The sequence below is a fragment of the Pristiophorus japonicus genome, chromosome 8 (genome assembly GCF_044704955.1).
Source record: "Pristiophorus japonicus isolate sPriJap1 chromosome 8, sPriJap1.hap1, whole genome shotgun sequence".
In the NCBI taxonomy this organism is placed as follows: Eukaryota; Metazoa; Chordata; class Chondrichthyes; family Pristiophoridae; genus Pristiophorus; species Pristiophorus japonicus.
Window position 1 is genome coordinate 34,301,273 of NC_091984.1, and position 21,513 is coordinate 34,322,785.

General features: G+C 43.7%; 1 protein-coding gene across 1 annotated transcript in view; it reads right to left on the reverse strand.

Annotated features, from left to right (window-relative positions):
• LOC139269116 (phospholipid phosphatase-related protein type 5-like) overlaps positions 1-21,513 on the reverse strand; it is a 210,581-nt gene that overhangs the window by 184,617 nt on the left and 4,451 nt on the right. The window contains exon 2 of the mRNA XM_070888218.1: positions 16,830-17,030. Coding sequence (XP_070744319.1) covers positions 16,830-17,009 — 180 coding nt within the window. The 5' untranslated portion in view covers positions 17,010-17,030. The remainder of the gene's footprint in view (positions 1-16,829; positions 17,031-21,513) is intronic.

Genomic DNA, 21,513 nt, shown 5'->3' on the forward strand with positions numbered 1-21,513 from the left:
TCCATCACAGGATTTACGGCACAGAAACAGGCCATTCAGCCCAACCAGACATGCCACCGTTTATGCTCCACTCGAACCTCCTCCCGTCCTCCCGTCTTTCCTCATCTAATTCTGTCTACATAACCCTCTACTTCCTTCTTTCTCATTTGCTTATCTACATATTAAAAGGGCTTGGTTCAGGTAGGCATGCCAGCTGCCCAGTGGTAGGCCTGGAGTAAGATTGTGGTGGCCATAACAACAGTATGTTTTCCCCCACTGAGGCACGATTGCTCCATTCCTGCCAGGCGGGGAGCCTCCAAAGCTCACTCAGTGAGTGATCATTTGACTAAAGAACAAAAACTACAGTGAAGACAAATGAAGTGGTGAGGGGTTTTTAAGTGAGAAAAAATAAATACAATGTTTGGCTTTGTAACTGTAAATAACAGCAAGGACAGCTGCGGTTTTGCTCTTGGCTGACTTTTTCGGTGATAAAGTTTAAGCAGTTTAATTCAGCAGCTAATAATAATGAAAATACGGACCTGTCGCTGGATCAAAATCCTGGAATTCCCTCCCTAACAGCACCATGGGAATACCTTCTCCACACAAATGGCAGCAGTTCAAGAAGGCAGCTCACCACCAACTGCTGAAGAGCAATTGGGATGGGCAATAAATGCTGGCCTTACCAGCGACGCCCACATCCCATGAACAAATTAAAAAATGATGTTAACCTCACAGGATTAACTGGAGGAAAAAATATAAAAAGCGTTCTTGTGTGTTTTCGAAACATTTGGAAGGAAGTCTGTGTCTCATGACGAATAGCATTTAGGTTCCAATGAGAGAATCCTACCAAGGCATGGTGGAAAATTGTTAACACTGTACAAGCTCAGACCTAATGGGAGGATGGATTTCCCGGCACTAGAACTGGTACGCCCAAAGCCACATATCAGGTGGGCCTCGGGCCTCATTTACCTGAGATGATTGGCAGAGGCCTGCTGGACATCCCTGGGAAGCCCACCAGCAAAGAGGAGTTCAATTTCAAACTGGTATTTAATTTGAACCATGTCTAAAATTTAATTTGTTTAAGTTTGTCGGTTTTAGTGCCTCCCCCCCCTTTTAGCCAGGGGGCACTTGTATAATTTGTGTTTTTGGTGCCCTCAAAAAACCCCCCCCAAAAAAACAAGGGGGCTTGAAAAGTTTTTGGAGTGTGACCCCCTTTTAATCAGGGGGCACTTGTTTAATGTTTACAACAAAATAGTTGTTGAGCTGTCGCTCTTGCACACACTCTATTTTGCCATCCTCGTCTTCCGTCCGGACATGCCATGGCCTATCATCTTGCCGTCCAGAGGAGGCGGTGGTCCACAATGGAGGGCACTCTTTGCGGGAGTCCTCCCTTTATCTATTCGGAACTTGGCCTGGAGATTGTTGCATTGGGTATCCCGTGCAATAAGTTTTTAAATCGGTTTACGGATTCCCAGACTGTCTGCATTTTTTGCAGTCTGGAGGAGTCCGTGTTCCATGTTTACGTCCAGTGTGTGAGGTTGCAGCCCCTGTTCCACTATTTGAAGGAGCTGCTCCTCGATTTCTGGCTGCACTTCCGTTCCACGCTCCTGATCTTTGGGCATCCAGTGCAGAAGGGAGCGGGCAGGTCAGAGGGCCTCCTAATAGGACTGCTCCTGGGCCTGGCCAAGGTGGCCATCAACAGGTCCAGCCAGCGGGTGGTTGAGGGGGTCGTTCAGCCCGACTGCCTGCCTCCTCTCAGGGTGTCACTGAATTTGGAGCACGGGGTGTGTAATGGTACATTTGCGGCCTTCCACGAGAGGTGGGCACCGTAGGGACTGGAGTGCATCATCACCCCCGGCAACCAAATTTTAATTTGATTGTTTAAGGTTCACTTAAAGTTGTATTATTAATTTGTGGGTTCTAGTGTCCTTTTAAAAAGGGGGGCACTCGGCTTTATCTAAAATAGTTGTTAACCAAAATAGTTGTAGAGCTGTCGCATTGTGAGTGGCTTAGCCAGATACATGATATTCACAAAACTCAATAAAACCCCAGTTAGTTGGGTCTAGGTCATCCAGTTGTGTGCCTAGTGGATGAACTGGTAATGTGTAGTGTGATTGTTAAACCTTTGTTAATAATCCAACTAGTTCTTAATAGCAATGTGTTGCTATGAATTCTTAAGCAAGAACCCATGAATTAACATCAAACATGAAATTAGGGGTGCGTGCAATAAAGGTGCAGCAGTTATAATGGGTGACTTTAATATGCACATAGATTGGGCTAACCAAACTGGAAGCAATACGGTGGAGGAGGATTTTCTGGAGTGCATAAGGGATGGTTTTTTAGACCAATATGTCGAGGAACCAACTAGGGGGGAGGCCATCTTAGACTGGGTATTATGTAATGAGAGAGGATTAATTAGCAATCTCGTTGTGCGAGGCCCCTTGGGGAAGAGTGACCATAATATGGTGGAATTCTGCATTGGGATGGAGAATGAAACAGTTAATTCAGAGACCATGGTCCAGAACTTAAAGAAGGCTAACTTTGAAGGTATGAGGCGTGAATTGGCTGGGATGGATTGGCGAATGATACTTAAGGGGTTGACTGTGGATGGGCAATGGCAGACATTTAGAGACCGCATGGATGAACTACAACAATTGTACATTCCTGTCTGGCATAAAAATAAAAAAGGGAAGGTGGCTCAACCGTGGCTATCAAGGGAAATCAGGGATAGTATTAAAGCCAAGGAAGTGGCATACAAATTGGCCAGAAATAGCAGCGAACCTGGGGACTGGGAGAAATTTAGAACTCAGCAGAGGAGGACAAAGGGTTTGATTAGGGCAGGGAAAATGGAGTATGAGAAGAAGCTTGCAGGGAACATTAAGACGGATTGCAAAAGTTTCTATAGATATGTAAAGAGAAAAAGGTTAGTAAAGACAAACGTAGGTCCGCTGCAGTCAGAATCAGGGGAAGTCATAACTGGGAACAAAGAAATGGCGGACCAATTGAACAAGTACTTTGGTTCGGTATTCACGAAGGAGGACACGAACAACCTTCCGGTTATAAAAGGGGTCGGGGGGTCTAGTAAGGAGGAGGAACTGAGGGAAATCCTTATTAGCCGGGAAATTGTGTTGGGGAAATTGATGGGATTGAAGGCCGATAAATCCCCAGGGCCTGATGGACTGCATCCCAGAGTACTTAAGGAGGTGGCCTTGGAAATAGTGGATGCGTTGACAGTCATTTTCCAACATTCCATTGACTCTGGATCAGTTCCTATGGAGTGGAGGGTAGCCAATGTAATCCCACTTTTTAAAAAAGGAGGGAGAGAGAAAACAGGGAATTATAGACCGGTCAGCCTGACATCGGTAGTGGGTAAAATGATGGAATCAATTATTAAGGATGTCATAGCAGTGCATTTGGAAAGAGGTGACATGATAGGTCCAAGTCAGCATGGATTTGTGAAAGGGAAATCATGCTTGACAAATCTTCTGGAATTTTTTGAGGATGTTTCCAGTAGAGTGGATAAGGGAGAACCAGTTGATGTGGTATATTTGGACTTTCAGAAGGCGTTCGACAAGGTCCCACACAAGAGATTGATGTGCAAAGTTAGAGCACATGGGATTGGGGGTAGTGTACTGACATGGATTGAGAACTGGTTGTCAGACAGGAAGCAAAGAGTAGGAGTAAATGGGTACTTTTCAGAATGGCAGGCAGTGACTAGTGGGGTACCGCAAGGTTCTGTGCTGGGGCCCCAGCTGTTTACACTGTACATTAATGATTTAGATGAGGGGATTAAATGTAGTATCTCCAAATTTGCGGATGACACTAAGTTGGGTGGCAGTGTGAGCTGCGAGGAGGATGCTGTGAGGCTGCAGAGCGACTTGGATAGGTTAGGTGAGTGGGCAAATGCATGGCAGATGAAGTATAATGTGGATAAATGTGAGGTTATCCACTTTGGTGGTAAAAACAGAGAGACAGACTATTATCTGAATGGTGACAGATTAGGAAAAGGGAAGGTGCAAAGAGACCTGGGTGTCATGGTACATCAGTCATTGAAGGTTGGCATGCAGGTGCAGCAGGCGGTTAAGAAAGCAAATGGCATGTTTGCCTTCATAGCAAGGGGATTTGAGTACAGGGGCAGGGAGGTGTTGCTACAGTTGTACAGGGCATTGGTGAGGCCACACCTGGAGTATTGTGTACAGTTTTGGTCTCCTAACCTGAGGAAGGACATTCTTGCTATTGAGGGAGTGCAGCGAAGGTTCACCAGACTGATTCCCGGGATGGCGGGACTGACCTATCAAGAAAGACTGGATCAACTGGGCTTGTATTCACTGGAGTTCAGAAGAATGAGAGGGGACCTCATAGAAACATTTAAAATTCTGACGGGGTTAGACAGGTTAGATGCAGGAAGAATGTTCCCAATGTTGGGGAAATCCAGAACCAGAGGTCACAGTCTAAGGATAAGGGGTAAGCCATTTAGGACCGAGATGCGGAGGAACTTCTTCACCCAGAGAGTAGGGAACCTGTGGAATTCTCTACCACAGAAAGTTGTTGAGGCCAATTCACTAAATATATTCAAAAAGGAGTTAGATGAGGTCCTTACTACTAGGGGGATCAAGGGGTATGGCGAGAAAGCAGGAATGGGGTACTGAAGTTGAATGTTCAGCCATGAACTCATTGAATGGCGGTGCAGGCTAGAAGGGCCGAATGGCCTACTCCTGCACCTATTTTCTTTGTTTCTATGAAGCAAATACATTACAACTGGATGAGGGAGGGTGGCAGTAACTGGGAGAGGGTGGGGAAGGGGGGTGGGAATAGAAATTGGGAGAGAGAGGGGAGCAGCAATCGGGTGAGGGGGGGCAGTGATCGGGAGAGGGAGGGATCAGTGATCAGGAGACAGAGGGGGCCTTTCCTCTTTCTTCGTACCAAAGTGTATCACTTCACACTTCTCTGCATTAAATTTCATCTGCCGTGTATCTGCCCATTTCACTAAGTCTGCCTATGCCCTCCTGAAGTCTGTTATTATCCTCCTCATTGTTAACTACATTTGCGAGTTTCATATTATCAGCAAACTTTGAAATTATGTTCTGTATATCCAAGTTCAGGTCATGAATATATATTAAATAAAGCAGTGGTCCAAATCAATGTTCCCGCTAATTGATTTTTACGCGCGCAGTCCCTTTAAATGTGCTGCATGGTATCCTTTCCAACGGCAACAACAGGTGAGTAGCCTGCGCAGAACCTCCCAATCAATGCATGCCCTTGCACCTTAGGGGGAACGTTAGTTCGAATAGCCCTGACTCCTGGGAGCACCACTCTATACCTCCCTCCAGTCTGTAAAATTACTGGTCATCGGTACTCTCTACTTCCTGTTCCTTAGCCAATTTTGTATCCATGCTGCCACTGTCCCTTTACTCCCATGGGCTTTATTTTTGCTAACAAGTCTATTATGTGGTACTTTATCAAACATCTTTTGAAAGTCCATTAACACAACATCAATTGCACAACCCTTATCAACCCTCTCCATTACTTCATCAAAGAACTTAAACAAATTAGTTAAACGTGATTTGCCTTTAAAAAATCCATGCTGACTTGCATTTATTAGCCAATATTTTTCCAAATGAAGATTTATTTTGTCTCGATTATTGTCTCTAATAGTTTCTTCACCACCGATGTTAGGCTGACTGGCGAGTAATTGCTGAATTATCCCTCTCCTCTTTTTTAATCAGGGGTGTAACATTTGCTATCCTCCAGTCGTCTGGCACCATCTCCGTATCCAAGGAGGATTGGAAGATTATGGCCAAAGCCGCCACAGTTTTTACCCTTACTTCCCTCAGCAATCTTGGATGCATCCCATCCGGACCGGGTGACTTTTCTACTTTGAGAACTGCCAACTTCTTAAGTACTTCCTCTTTATCTATTTATATCCTTTCCAGTATCACTACTGCCTCCTTCTTTACTGCTGCATTGGCAGCATCCACTTCTCCAGTGAAGACATGTGCGAAGTACTCATTTTGTAACTCAGCCATGCCCTCTGCCTCCACAAGAAGATCTCCATTTTGATCTCTATTTGGCCACACCCTTCCTTTGTCTATCCTTTTACTATTTATGTGTTGATAAAAGATTTCTGAGTTCCCTTTTACGTTAGCCGCTAATGTATTCTCATATTCTCTCTTTCCCCTCTTATTGTCTTCTTAATATCTCCTCTGTACTTTCTATAATCAGCTTGGTTCTCTACTATATTATGAAGTATATAATTGCCACAGGCCTCCTTTTTCTTTCTCAGTTTAATCTCTATAATGGAAAAATTCAGTACCTTCAACTAGCACTTGGCGGGGGCACTAATAGGGTGCTAAGGCAGTAGTGCCACGGTAAGGTGAATTCAGCGATGCACACCAAATCCGGCCAACCCCCCACCCTGTAGTGCTGCCACTACGAGTTAGCGCCAGGGACTTCAGCGCCAGGTAGATCGTGACATCAGTGAGTGTACAACACTCACTGGGTGCCCGATCTGCAAAATTCATTGTCGCCCCCTGCCTTAGTGCTTCGAACTGACAGGGACAGGGAGAAGAGGCATCAAGCAGGATGCCGGCTCCAGGGCAATACTTAAAGAAATCATGAGTAATGAGTCGCAGCTGTCAAGTCACTGCTTCCTTGTCAGTTTGACATTGTGCAACAGTTGAATTCAGTCATTTAAAGGTTGGTTAGTCTCCAGAGTGCTGTGGCTACTAAAATTAGTGGCATTTTTATTCTCACAACGTATCAAAGTGCTACACTATAATGAAGTTCTGCAGCATCAATGAACCTCCCCTTTAAGAACTGGAAAAAGCCTGTGGCAATGATGACTTGTGATTAGACTGCACTGATATTGCTTAATGCTTTGAGTGTAACACAACTGAGCAAGGCCATTATCACTTGATTTAGCACTCCAATCCTTTCTTTGAGCAATGAGACTTACTTTTGCGTGCAGTGTGATTCATTAGCACCTGGCACTAAATCTCAAACTTTTCTAAAGTTAGCACCCATTCCTGGTCTATAATGAATTTCTCCCTCTATATCTTTACTCATATACTTATCCACTTGTACCACTTAATTTCCCAGAACTAGATCCAACAGTGCTTCCTCCCTCCAATCAAGAAAGTTCTCTTGTACACATTTCAGGAACTCCTCCTCCTCTTTGTCCTTTACACTTTTACTGTCCCAGTCTATATTGGGATAATTGAAGTTGCCCATTATCACTACTGTGTAGTTTTCGCATCTTTCTGTAATTTGCTTGTAATTTTGCTCCTCTCTCCTTCGCATTATTTGGTGGCCTATAGCACATACCCAGTAATGTAACAGCTGCTCTATTGTTCACCAACCTTATTTATCATGCCACTTGTATTTACGTACATGCATTCCAAACTCATCTTAGACTGCCTTGCATTTGCCCCCTGTCTGATCCCTCCTACTTCTAAACTATTCTTTACTAATAACCTCGAGTGCTATTTACCTCTCCTGGTCCTCTGTGCATGATGCTGCTCTCTACTGTTTCATCCTGGTGCTCACCCCTTCATCCCCTCACTGCACCCGCCCCCTACCCTGCCAAATTAGTTTAAACCCTCCCCCACAATAGTAGTTAACCTTCCCATGAGGACATTGGTCCCAGCTCTGTTGAGCTGTAATCCATCCACCTTGAACAGGTCCCTCCTGTTTTCTTTGCTGTCATCATCACCATAGGCGGTCCCTCGTATTGAGGATGACTTGCTTCCACGCCAAAAACGGATGAGTTCACAGGTGCTTCAATGAAGGACATAATATTCTAGGTCCCAAACTACATATTGAAGGGTGGAAGATGCCTGTGTGTGGATTTTTTTTTAATGTGTGGTAGCTGTTGCACACCAGCCACCACACGGGCTTGACAGAGCGAGGTCTTGGTCCAGTGGCAAGGATTAACCAAGATGACTGGAGACCAGCTCTGCCGCACGGAACAAATGCGCACAGGTATCGCAGTGTGGGCTGGCCTGTGCAGCCCCTGGGTCCTTGCCTTTTCTGGGCTCCAATCACGTTGCACCACGATCACTCGCCGCTCCTGCTGTACCTGTCCATGCTCCAATTAGCAACCTGGACATTGGTGACGTCCAATCCAGTCGCCCTCTTCACAGCCATCATTCTCCAGCACACGCTATACCTTGAAGTGGTATGGTCCTTTGAAGCCCCCGATCTGCTGATGATCCTTGCAGGTTGGGGCCGCCACACCGAATGCTGGCATTCTCCTCCCAGCCATTCTCCTCCCCGTCAAACTCATCCCTCGACACGCTGACCCTGTGGATGCTGGCAGTGGATCAGCCATCACAGATCCTCTCTGAATCTCCTTGCAGAATGTCCGTTCACTTGCGAACAAGTCCCTTGCCATTCATGAGCTTATCATTGATGATTGCATCGACATCATGGCCGTGACGGAAATTTGGCTGAGTGATGATGACACCTCTTTGCTGTACCATTTCTCCAACCATGCATTAACATGTTTTATCCTACTATTCCTATACTCACTTGCACGTGGCACTGGGAATCCAGAGATTCCTATCTCTAAAGCTTTTTAGCTTCCTCCCTAGCTCCTGAAACACTGTTTGCAGGACCTCAGTCCTCTTCCTTCCTATGTAATTGGTTCCCACATGGACCACGACTTTTGGCTGTTCCCCTTCCCCCCTCAAAATGTTCAGCACCTCTCAGCGATGTTTCTTATCCTGGCACAAAGGAGGCAACACGCCATGCGGGACTCACATTGGCGGTTGCAAAATCGCCTGCCTATCCCCCTGACTATCGAATCCCCTATGACCACTGCATTTCTACACGTTGCTGTGATTCCTGTGCAGTCATTTGCCCCACAGTGCCAAGAATGTGCTCTAGATTGCACTCCCGCAAGGAGTCGTCACCCTCACTGGTATTCAGCGTTGCAAACCAGTTTGACAGTGCCAAACTCCTGGAGGATTCCTGCACTGCTCGCCTCGTCCTTCCCTGCAGGACGGCCACCCACTTACTATTCTCCCGAGTCCTCTGTAGCTGCGGGGTGACCACCTCATGAAACATGCTTTCCATGAAGTTCTCAGCCTCTCTTATGCCCTGAAGTGACTTCAGCCGCTTCCGAAGCTCAGAATCCCTGAGCTCGAGTTCGAGCAACTGGAGTCACTTCCTGCACACATGGTTATCCATGACACATGAAGCATCCTGGAGTTCCCACATGGCACAGGAATTGTAGGCAACTAACCTCAACTGTCCCATCACTTTGCTTAAAAATTAATTACTCTCATTATTTATATATTTACTGTTGCCCCTTGGTATAAAGTACTCAGCACCTCCTTCCCCCTCTGCACTGAATTCCCACTCTCATCAAATCCCATTGCCACTCTGTTTAGCAAGCTACTCCATTTATTATATATGTGGAAATAGGAATTTATAATGGAAATGTTCCACTGCAAATGTACAAAGATGTAAAGACTAGAAATTCCACATTTAAGAATAGCCCCTTTTTTTGGCGTTATTGGCGATTAACAGATTTTTTTAATGCCGAAATGACATAAAAAAAAAGGCTTAAGTTTTGCCAAAAGTTTTTTTAATTTTGGCGTAGTGTTAAAATACCACCGTTGTTAAAAACGGAGATAAATGTTTTTGCGTTAAAAATAACGCCCGTTCTGCGCATGCCCAACATTCGAAGCATCTACTTGAGGCTCCTTAAAAGTTAAAATACAGGCGGGGAGTGTATGCTGACCGAAAAATTCCTTATTCTCTGGTTTGATCCTGGTGAATGGGGGTGGGGGGGAGGGTAGTTGGGGTAGTATAATTTTCCTTAAGAATTGTTTCAAAAGTAAGCAATGTTTCTCTCTCCCTCCTGCACAGATATCATTCAGAATGCTTCTGAGAAAGCCCGGTCACACATTTGTAAAGCTTGGGACTGTCAGGAATTGCCTGAGCTAATTCTTCCTTAGACATTGTGCATATACGGTTCTTAGTCCACAGATAGAACTTCTCCTCTGTTTTATTATCTAGAGACAGTTAAGTAACAATTTGGGTCCTTCTGCTTTCATTGAAAAGAAGACAAACAAGATTCTTGGCTGACTAGTATGAGCAATTGGTTAATCAGCAAAAATATTCCAAGACAACTACCCTGTTTTGGCATTTCTCCCAAATTTGATTTTCTCTTGCATTTTTGTTTTTATAATTAAAAACAAACATTATTAATGTAGACAATCCCATGGGGGTTTTGTTATCCTACAACCCAGGGGGAAAAAAGCATGTTTTACATTACATGGTGTATCTTTGCTAATCAGTTCAAAAGATGTACTTTTGGCAACATGTTGAAAACTTTTGATTGACAACAAGTATTTTCAAATATAATTAATGCACAGAAGTACAATTTAAACTATGAGCAATTAAATATATTCACACGTAAAATACAGAGATGCCCTGTCATTTTAAGATCACCATTGGGAGAATTTCTGTTTCTTTTATCAACAGACTACATTTGTATATGTTGTATATGGTTTCATATACAACTTGTGTGATCCCATCAATTTTGTTGCTCTCATTTCTGAGAATCTGGCCATTTATAAAAGCTTTTAATGATTGCAGAAAACAAGGATTTGGCTTAATGCCAGCACAGACTAAATAAACACAATTAGAATACATTTTAAAATTCCAACAGTAATTTTGATCTGTATCCTAAACTCTTATTCAAATGATATCAATGTTGCTCATATTTATTCTACAGGGAGAACTTGCAATGCCAGAATTCGAAGGGTTAATCTTCACGTGTGTGAAAAAAATGCTCAATAGTTGGAACCAAATAGTGCTTCAGGGCTCATTTCAAAAGGACACATTTAAAGCTCTATTGGGAATAGGAGACATATGGAATAAACAAAATATCTCTCCAGTGACAGCATGTTCCCCATATTCTGACAGACAATTTTAATTTACATTTGGTAATATTGTAATTTACCACCAGATATCCTTTTGGCTATTGTTAATAGAAGCTCACAAAATAAATTCATAATAATGTTTGGTGAATTTGGCCCTTTCCTCCTCGGGTTGTGGGCATTGCTCGAAAAGCCATCATTTATTTTCCATCCCTAGAACCACTGCAGTCAATGTGGTGAAGGTGCTCCCACAATGCTGGATGAGATGCCAATCAATCAGAATGCTTTGTCCTCGACGGTGCCGAGCTTCTTGAGCGTTGTTGCACCTGCACCCATACAGGGAAGTGGACAATATAGGATAGCATGTACTACAATAGGTTAACTACTTGGTATAAGTAAAGAGTGTCATGGGTTAATTAACACAGGGAATTACAGTTAGAGAGAAAGGAGAGAGCCGTATAGCCTGTATGCGGACAGGGAATTAAGGCCAACCTTCAAGCCTGAGATATTTTGAGGAAAACGGACAGCTTGAGCAAGATTAATATAATAGCAGAATCAAATGCAGCTTATGTAGGTGTAATTAACTGCATTCCTGCATCTAGATTGGAATCTTAAATTAAACTTGTATAACATTATTTTAATAGAATAGAAGTCAAAATATTCAAGTGGAGTGGGCGTTACCATGGAACAGATTATTCTAAGTATAGGGGAAAAGTAGTGGGACATGCAAGAAAAACAAGATGAAGTAACCTTGAGCAAGTAATAAGAGTTGAGGCCTTGTGTTTAATGGTTTCAAGCAGAGAGTAACCAAATGATATATTGCAGAGCTGGACAAATCTGGTTTGAGTCAGTTTTCAGACAAAAGGATAGCACATGGTGCTATGGTTATATCACAACATGATTCAAAATAGGTGCTTTAGGGTACAAGTATAAATGTAGACAGCAAGGTACCTTCGGGGGGGCTCACTCCTGATCAAGATCTGGCCTGGATTGGTGATGCTCTTGGTCTTCGATGGGGAACCTACTTGCATGTATGATATATTTGCTTGCTTGTAATCACATCAATGTCAATAAATCTTGAAACTTAACTTGTCTACAGATTCTGAGTCTTTCACGGGACTGGATTGGAAGTCCTACAAGTTAACGCTCGAACTGAGAGTATTCCATTACACTCCTGAATTGTGCCTTGTAGGTGTTGAAGAGGCTTTGGGGAGTCATGAGGTGAGACACTCACCATAGAATATCCAGACTCTGATCTGCTCCTGGCAGCCATGGCATTTATATAGCTGGTCCAGTTGAGTTTCTGGTCAATTGTGACCCCTAGTATGTTGATGATTTGGATCTCAGTGATGGTAATGCCATTGACTGTCAAGGGGAGGTGATTAGGCTCTCTATTGTTGGAGATGGTCATTGCCTGGCACTTGTGTGGCGAGAATGTAGCAAGTAGCCGCTTATAGCCCAAGGCTGAATGCTGTTTTGGTCTTTCTGCATGTGGGTATGGTCCACTTAATTATCTGAGAAATTACTAATGGAGCTGAATGCTGTGCAACCATCAGGGAACAGCCCCATTTCTGACCTTATGATTGAGGGAAGGATATTGATGAAGCAGCCGAAGATAGTTAGTCCTAGGAAACGTCCCTGAGGAACAGCTGCAGTATTATCCTGGGCTGAGATGATTGGCCCCCAAAATCACAAACATCTTCATTTATGTCAGGCATGAGTCCCACCACTGGTCCTCAATATGCACATATAATTTTATTTTGTGTAAAAATTAATTTAGGTACAGAGTTTGCTTCTCTCTATTTAAAAAAAAGCGTTCCTAACAGATTAAACATAATATCAAAATATCGGGGTAGAGATTGGTTATAACCCATTGTTGTCCAACAACATGCACCCCTATCAGGCAGCCTGAGGTGGGCCCAAAATTGGGTCTCGGGCCTTATTTTAACATTATTTGTATGAACTTGTCATACCTCAACAGATAGCTTGTGGATTTGAAGGCAACGAATGTTGGGCCACTTGTCTCATCCTCAGCAGCCCAAAGATAAGTCCCAGGATGGCTGGAGGGGGCAGGAGTGGGGGCAGTTATTTGGACTGTGGAGTCACAGGAGCACTAACTCCATAGCAACATTTAAACATTTTTTCTAAACTTAACTTTTGGTGGTGTAAGCCACTGAAGAATCCTGAGTTGAGCAGGCCTGCTCCACTCATTGCAAAACAATTTTCCAAAGGAGTACGATGCATTGGTTGAGTAGTTAAGCAACCATGGTCAACAAAATGAGATAAGAGACAGTATCAAGCTAAAAGAAACAGCTTACACAAATGCAAGGAAAAATAAAAATCTGACTGATTAAACTTTAAAAAGCATCAAAGGGATACAAGGAAAGTAATAAGAGGTGCAAAAAGGAATATGAAAAAATTGCAAGAAATATCAAAGCTAACAGAAAAGTGTATAGAAATCTATTAAGGGAAAGAGAATGGTAAAGGGGAATAGCGGCCCATGTGAGACAGTAACTTATAATAACGAAATGGCAGACTTGTTAAATGAGTATGAGGAGAAGGGCAAAATACCAGTGGTAAAATCAAATCTAAAAATAAATCAAGGGGGGGAACTTTAACATAAAAGTTTAAAAATGGTAATGGAGAAAATAATGGGACTTATGATAGCAAATCTCCAGGATCTGATGGTTTTCACCCCAAGGGATTAAAAGAAATAGGTGAGGAAATTGTAGATGAATTAGTCATAATTTTTCAAAGCCTTCAAGATTCAGGAATTGTGCCTTTTGGATTGAAAAATTGCAAATGTCATTCCACTATTTACGTAGAAAGGGAGGACGAAACTAGATAGCTACAGATCTGTCAGTTCAACATTAATTGTGGGGAAGCTACTGCAACCTATCATCAGAGACAGAGTGACTAAGAGCATGTATCAGTTGATCAAAGCGTCAGCATGGATTTGTGAAGGGTAAGTCATCTCTGACTAATCTGATTTTTTTTGAGGAAGTCACTAGTATGATGCATAGGGGAGTGTCTATGAATGTTGTCTTTATGGACATCTGGAAGGCATTTGAGAAGGTGCTGCCCAAGAGATTATTAGCAAAAATGAGAGTGCACAGAATTGAAAATAACTCTGTGACATGGGTTAGTAATTGGTTAGGAGACAGGAAACAGAGAGTATGATTAAAGGGTTCATTCTTTAATTGGTGAGATGTGATAAGTAATGTTCCCCAGGGATCTGTATTGGCCCTCAGCTTTTCAGCAAAAAATGTAATGACTTGGATGAAGAGAATAGAGAGTTTGCGGATGACACTAAGTTAGGAGGCACAGTAAGTTGTGTGGACAGGAGCTTGAAATTGCAAAGGGATATCGAAAGTGTGTTTAAAAAAAAAACTATGACAGATGGAGTTCACTATGGGGAAGTGTGTGGGCATCCACTTTGAAAATTGGAAAACTGGGAAATATTTTCTTAATGATGAGAGATTAGGAGCTATGGAGTATCCATGCACACACATCACTAAAAGTTAGTGCACAGCTACAGATAGTAATTAAAAAGGCTAATAGAATGTTACCCTTTATCTCAAGGGGGCTGGAATACAAGAGTGTGGAGGTTGCAGTTCAGATGTACGGAGCTCCATCTGGAGTGCTATGTTTTGTTTTGAGCATCGAACCTTAGGAAAGATAGGGGGTAAAGTGCAGATTCACCAGAATTATAAGCGGGCTTAAAGGATTAAATCATGAAGACACATTGCATAAATTTGACTTGTATTCCTTGAGTTTAGAAGTCTGAGGGGTGATCTAATTGAGGTGTTTAAAATGATAAAGGGAATTGATAGGGTAAATACAGAGAAACTATATCCTCTGGTGGGAAGTCCAGAACAAAGGTGCATAACCTTAAAATTAGAACTTGGTGATTTAGGAGTGAAATCGATAAACACTTTTACACACAAAGGGTACTGGAAATCTGTAACTCTCTCCCCAAAAGGCTATTGAGGCTAGGCCAACTGAAATTTTCAAGCCTGCCACTGATAGATTTTTGTTAGTTAAGGTTATCAAGGGATACGGATTTTTGTTAGTTAAGGTTATCAAGGGAGGTAAATTAAGTCGAGGTACAGATCTATGTTTTAATAGAGTGGTGGAATAGACCCGAGTGGCTGAATGGCCTACTCCTGTTCCTATGTTTATAGGTTAGGCGCCTCATTAACATATGCAAGGGGCCTAACGCCTGTTTTAAATCGCTGCCCAGGCGCCTAAAAAAGGGCCCGACAAATTTAGCCTGAATGCACGCATAGATTGGGCATGGGCGGTATCCTATTATATCTGCCATTGTTGCTCCCATTTTATGCCTGGAAACAGATGTAACGCATACCAATTTCTACCCCGTAAAAATATCACAGGACATGACTCAATATTTAATTTAAAAAACAACTCCTGTATTCCCTTTTCCCAAATTCTCTGATATTCCCGTATCGTGAAGTCAATTGCTTTTCTTGCACTCATTGTAAGTTGTTCTCATTGAAATAGTCCGAGCCAAAACCATTCAACAAATGTGTGTAAATTGAAATATTTGGGACCTTGTCTTCTATAAAAGGTGATGGGCTCTGCTTCAAATAAATGAACCACATTTCAAAAGGTATAGTTCTCCTTTTTATAAGGTTATCAGAATAAAGAGGGCCCCGAAGTCCTATTAGTTTGATAGGGATATTTGCTCCAAATCTACAGTACAATTGTTACTTTATAAATATTGTAACTTAACTCTGAACTTAACTATCACACTGCTCTGTCATATCTCTGTAACTCTCTAATATTAATCTCTATGTGATAAAGTATAACCTCTTTTTTAAAAGTGGCTGCAAAAAGATTGTGCTGTAATTTACGCACAATATAACCTATCCAGCTTCAGATATTAACGTGCTCCTATCAAATGTCCAAGTGGGTGCCTGTAGCGTCTGATGCAAATTGACAATTAGAACCGAATTTAAGGTCGGTTGGGTCAATAATTGCGGTATTCTGGATACATCAATAATACATGCACTTTTCTTGTTACATCCACTGGGGAGGTTCCCCCCGCCCATCTGCAAACCAAACATTTCCCACAAAACCATGTCGCCTGGGGCTTGTGGTCTGTCCTCAGCAGCAAAAGAGGTTTATTTGGCTGGATCTTGGAATTCAGTGGGGACAGCTACAAAGCAGTAGGAAAAAATAAAACAAGCAAGCGCCTGAGAGCCTCGCTCTCAGCCCCCTAACTGGTCTGCTTGTCCTTTGACTGTTTAAAAGTGACATATCGAAATGCAGCCACCCCGCCCAAAAGTAAAACCCCGATTAACATCAACCATTGGAACTGCGCCGGATTGCAAAAATTGGGAGAGCCCAATTCCCATTTCTGCTTCAAACGACCTGACTGTAAGCACCATTTTTATTTAATAACTGTCCCCCCGATATGACAGTGCACTGGGATGTTCCAGTGGAATTCCTGCTCCGGTGAGTTCATGTGAGCTAAGCTGTGCCAGTTCTATTCATTCACAACTCCGACAGGACCCGCTTCAGTGAAGGCATCACTGTCAGGAGACTGATTAATCACTCTTGAAAGCATCGACAGATTTCAGTCTTTGGGACTGGACGGGGCTGTATTCGCACCGGGGGAAACGATATTTAAACCCCGTGCAGGAAATGTTGGGATAATTTGAAGGGGAAATTTGGATAGCTTTGGAAACTAAAATCAGGAGCACATTTCTGAAACCGTTCTATTTCATTGGCGATGCCTGTTACCAAAGCGATGCCCTACACAAAATACAGGTCGAACTGTTAATAACAATTAAGCAACACACACATATAGCAGAACGGCACAATACACAGAGCACATCAAAGGACAGCTCGATCGATGCTGGGGCACAGGGCAAGAACCATGTCCACACTGCGTCCCCGTTCTATCATTCTATGACATGTTGCGAGAGACAAACTTACCATCACAGGGGGGACCCCGGCGACCAGGGAATAGAGGAGAGCTGGTGGTATGGCACTGCTTTCATCGGGTCCGGGATAGGGCTTGGTGTAGGTGCCATCATGGCAGAAAAATCCCTGGACGTGGACGTTGAAAGTGTCGGTGTATTCGAAGTAATAAGCTAGCATGACAATCCCTGCCATTATGACCAACTGGAAATAAAGCATGGTCGTGGAGGACAGAGGGTGGTTGATGGGTGGTGGTTGGTGGGGGGGGTGGGTGCTTGAATAATATATATTTCCCCCCCCCAAAAAATCCTTTTCTTGTGGTTGTATAATCTCTGTATAATCCACACTTCAAAAGGCGCGGCAACTATCGCCCCATTCACTCGCAGAGTTTGCTCGGCAGATCTCCGCATCCAATGGCTCGCTAAAGCGGCTAATCCATTCAAAAGGACCGAGCTGCCCGCACATTGTACATCCACCGCCCTCACCCGTTAGTCGCTGTCGCCGAACAAAGCCTAAAATAAATTAATGAAACGTGTTTCAGCTCCAAGCCTTGTCTGTGAGAACGGCGAGTGTCCCCTCCTCCTCCTCTCCTCCTCCTCTCTGTCTCTCTCTCCCAACACTCCGGGTCTTCAGTGCACTGGACTGATATTTGCCAGCGCTTTCAACATCTGGTTAAACACACACAACACACACACACAGCAGCCTACAAGCGATGCGCCGCGTCCCCAACATGTCCTAAAAGTTCATTTAGGCGGACTGGGCAGATTTTTGCACCGAGCCGATGAAATTCATCCAGGAAACTGACATTGGGGGCATCTCTGCGCGCTTGGCGGAGGCAGCCGCTCCAGCCTGGGGGTGGGGAAGGGGGGAAAGCCAAAAGATGTGTATTCACAGGTCGGCGCGTTCCCCTCAATCGCACGGAACCGTCATTTGCGTTCCCGTTGCAACATTTCTGATCATTTCTGCATTTGAATGGTAACAATCGAATGTGCCCCCCCACGCAATATGATAGTGCTCCACTGGCAGGGCCTTATTGATTGCATAAATTGGAGTATTTCCAATAAGAGGCATTTTATTCTCACTTGCTGTATTTTGTTTCAACCCTTGAAAGCAATCAATACGTCACTTATCAGCGCAGACAATTGCCAAAGTGTGTAGCCTGATAATCTATTGATGAAACATCACACCATATAATTACGATTGATAACCTCATAAAATGTGTACAGTAAAAACACGCACGCCTATATCGCTGGAAATTAGCATTGTACTATGAACCAAAAACAAACGGATGAACTTTGAACCATCGGACCAGAACTTGTTTTTCTCTTCTCAATTCCTGCTTTCTCCACTTTTCTCCCCTCAAACTGCTCGCCCCTTACTGGGGAACAGTCCCACCTGCCTCAGGTGCCATTTGGTATCCTAGTCAAGTGGCCATCCTCACTGAGTGGAAGCATGCTATCCGACTATTCAACAATGGTTCAATAGCAGCACTCTGAGCTCCAAGGCAGAGACTTGAGCACATAATCTAGGTTGACACTTCACTTCAGTGCAGTGCTGCTGAGGTGTTGTGCTGTCCAAGATCCTTTGTCCTTCCCACATTACAACAGTGACTACAATCCAAAATGTACTCAATTGGCAGTAAAATGCTTTGAGACGACCGGTGGTCGTGAAAGGCGCCATATAAATGTAAGTCTTTCTTTGGATAAGGCAGTAAACTGAGACCCCATCTGCTCTGTCAGATGTTTGTAAAAGCTTACACAGCACTATTTGAAGAAGAGCAGGGGAGTCCTGTTGAATATTTATCCCTCAACCAACATCATCACTAAACCAGATTATCTGGTCATTTATCTCATTGATGATTGTGGGACCTTGCAGTGTGAAATTGGCTGCTAGGTTACCTACATTACAACAGTGACTATACTCCAAAACTACTTCATTGGCTGTGGAGGGCTTTGGGATGTCCTGAGGTTCTGAAATATGCTAAATAGATGCAAGATCTTCTTTACCCAACACCCATACACAGGCACTTCCAGCAGGACACACTCTTCAACAGGAAATCTGATGTAACCCTGGGACATTGAGATTAAATGACCCTGCTGAGTTCAGTGAACTCAGCACAGGCTGGGGATTGAACCTGGGACATTCCTGGTCAGTATTGCTCAGTAACCCTCAGTATAAACTCAGTGGAGATCATTTTCCTCAGGAGTCCATATTGGTGGGAAGTGGGCGGGCCATGCGTTACATCTGGCCGAGGGCTGCAGAGAAAGCCCCGAGCCATTTTCATGGCCGAGCCGCATCTAAATGTTTTAGGCAAACCGTCAGCACTCACCGAACACACACATGCAGCTCACTGGGTGGTGGGAGTGGGTGGTGAAGCATTACAGAGAATCCATTAGCTCCTCTGTGGTACCAAGCTTGGAGTCATTATCCATTTTCATATGTGATTTGTTATTTACTAGACCCATCTCTGAAGCCAACTATGTGATGAAATTGCAACTTTGTTTTTTTGCTACCTTCTTGTTTTGAGAATCTCAATACGATAGTCTGCTATCTTCAACCAGCTAACACATAGTTTGTACAATCGGCTATGGTGGACTAGGTAAGAGAATGAAAGATTTCAGGCACGTGGTAGGTGGGAACAATTCTCAGTTACAATACCCTGGAATGTGTTTATTTCAGAATTCACTTGTAAATCAGACCTCAATGAGGTCAAGAAATGTTTTAACAACTGAAGTTTCTGATTGGTTGATTGTCAGATCAATGGTAAATAATGAGGACTGATATCTCCCTAGTGCAGCCATATCTTCTCATCCTCTGCCTTATTTCCTTGTCTCTTCATCTTGTCAAAGAAACAAAGCACTATAGTTTTTATCAGTAGTTTATGTTGCAGCATGCTTATTCTTGTTAACCTCCTACGTTTAAGACCTGGTTCAATCAAGTCCTATTAATGTCCACAGGTTGCCCACAAAATGAGCAGATAAAACAGCACCAGTGGGAAACTTCCTGGTAATATTATTTAAAAATGCACTCGTAAATCTCAACTATGGCTGTGTGTACTGAGTTTATTCAAGTATAGACACACAAGTGAAAATAGAATGCATTGATTGTTGAATGTAAATACAGAATAAGGACGTTCATTGTTACATATTGTGTGTGCATGTGTGTGAGTTCCAGTTTTCTCACTGAGAAAAGATTTTGACTTATCTTCTCTTTCCGCCAGATTTTGGTGAGCAGATCACCTGAAGCCACCGCCGCACTCTGTCAGCCGTTAAAATGACATTGGGGGTCCTGATGACATCAAAGGACCCTCATTTGCATATATTGATGTGGTTCCCACCTGAGTCAGACAGGCACCTCAGCCACCTGATGGGCAGGAATCGAATGGGAATGGAGCGATAAGCCTTTTGCACAGCTAAGTGATCAGTGCATCTGTCCAATTCCAGAATATTCTAAACAAGGAAAGCATCATGCTATAGACAAAGCCAAATTCCTCAGAGCAGAGCTGTGGTAATTACAGAGGAGTTTCCCTGCTGTCTGCCACAGTGAAAGTCATCGCAAGAATCCTCCTCAATCGTCTTCTCCCAGTGGCTGAAGAGCTCCTCCCAGAGTCGCAATGCAGATTCCGCCCACTAAGGGGCACAATGGACATGATCTTCACCATGCGTCACATTCAAGAGAAATGCAGGGAACAGCACCAGCCTCTATACATGGCCTTCTTTGACCTCACAAAGGCCTTCGACACTGTCAACTGTGAGGGATTATGGAGTGTCCTCCTCAAATTTGGCGGCCCTCAAAAGTTTGTCACCATCCTCTGCCTGCTTTACGATGACATGCAAGCCGTAATCCTGACCAACGGATCCACCACAGACCCAATACACGTGCAGACCGGGGTCAAGCAAAGCTGTGTCATTGCATCAAAGCTCTTCTCGATCTTCCTTGCTGCAATGCTCCATCTCCCCCTCAGTAAGCTTCTTGCTAGAGTGGAGCTAATCTACAGAACAAACGGGAAACTATTCAACCTCCGTCGCCTCCTGTCCAGTTCCAAGGTCATCCCATCCTCTGTCATTGAATTGTAGTATGCTGACGATGCTTGCATTTGTGCACATTCGGAGGTCGAACTCCAAGTCATCATCAACACCTTCACCGAAGCATACGAAAGTATGGGCCTTACATTAAACATCCATAAGACAAAGGTTCTCTACCAACCTGCCCCCATCACACAGTACTGCCCCCCGATTATCAAGATCCATGATGAGGCCTTGGACAACATAGACCACGTTCCATACCTTGGGAGCCGACTGTCAACAAGGGTAGATGTCGATGATGAAGTACAACACTGCCCTCAGTGTGCCAGTGCAGCCTTCGGTCACCTGAGGAAGAGAGTGTTTGACGAACAGGATCTCAAACCCAGCACCAAGCTCATGATCTACAGAGCAGCAGTGATATAGTCAAAAGGGAGTTAGATGTGACCCTTACGGCTAAAGGGATCAAGGGGTATGGAGAGAAAGCAGGAATGGGGTACTGAAGTTGCATGATCAGCCATGATCATATTGAATGGTGGTGCAGGCGTGAAGGGCCGAATGGCCTACTCCTGCACCTATTTTCTATGTTTCTATGTTTCTATGATACCTGCCCTTCTATATGCTTCAGAGACATGGACTATGTACAGCAAGCACCTCAAAGTACTGGAGAAGAACCA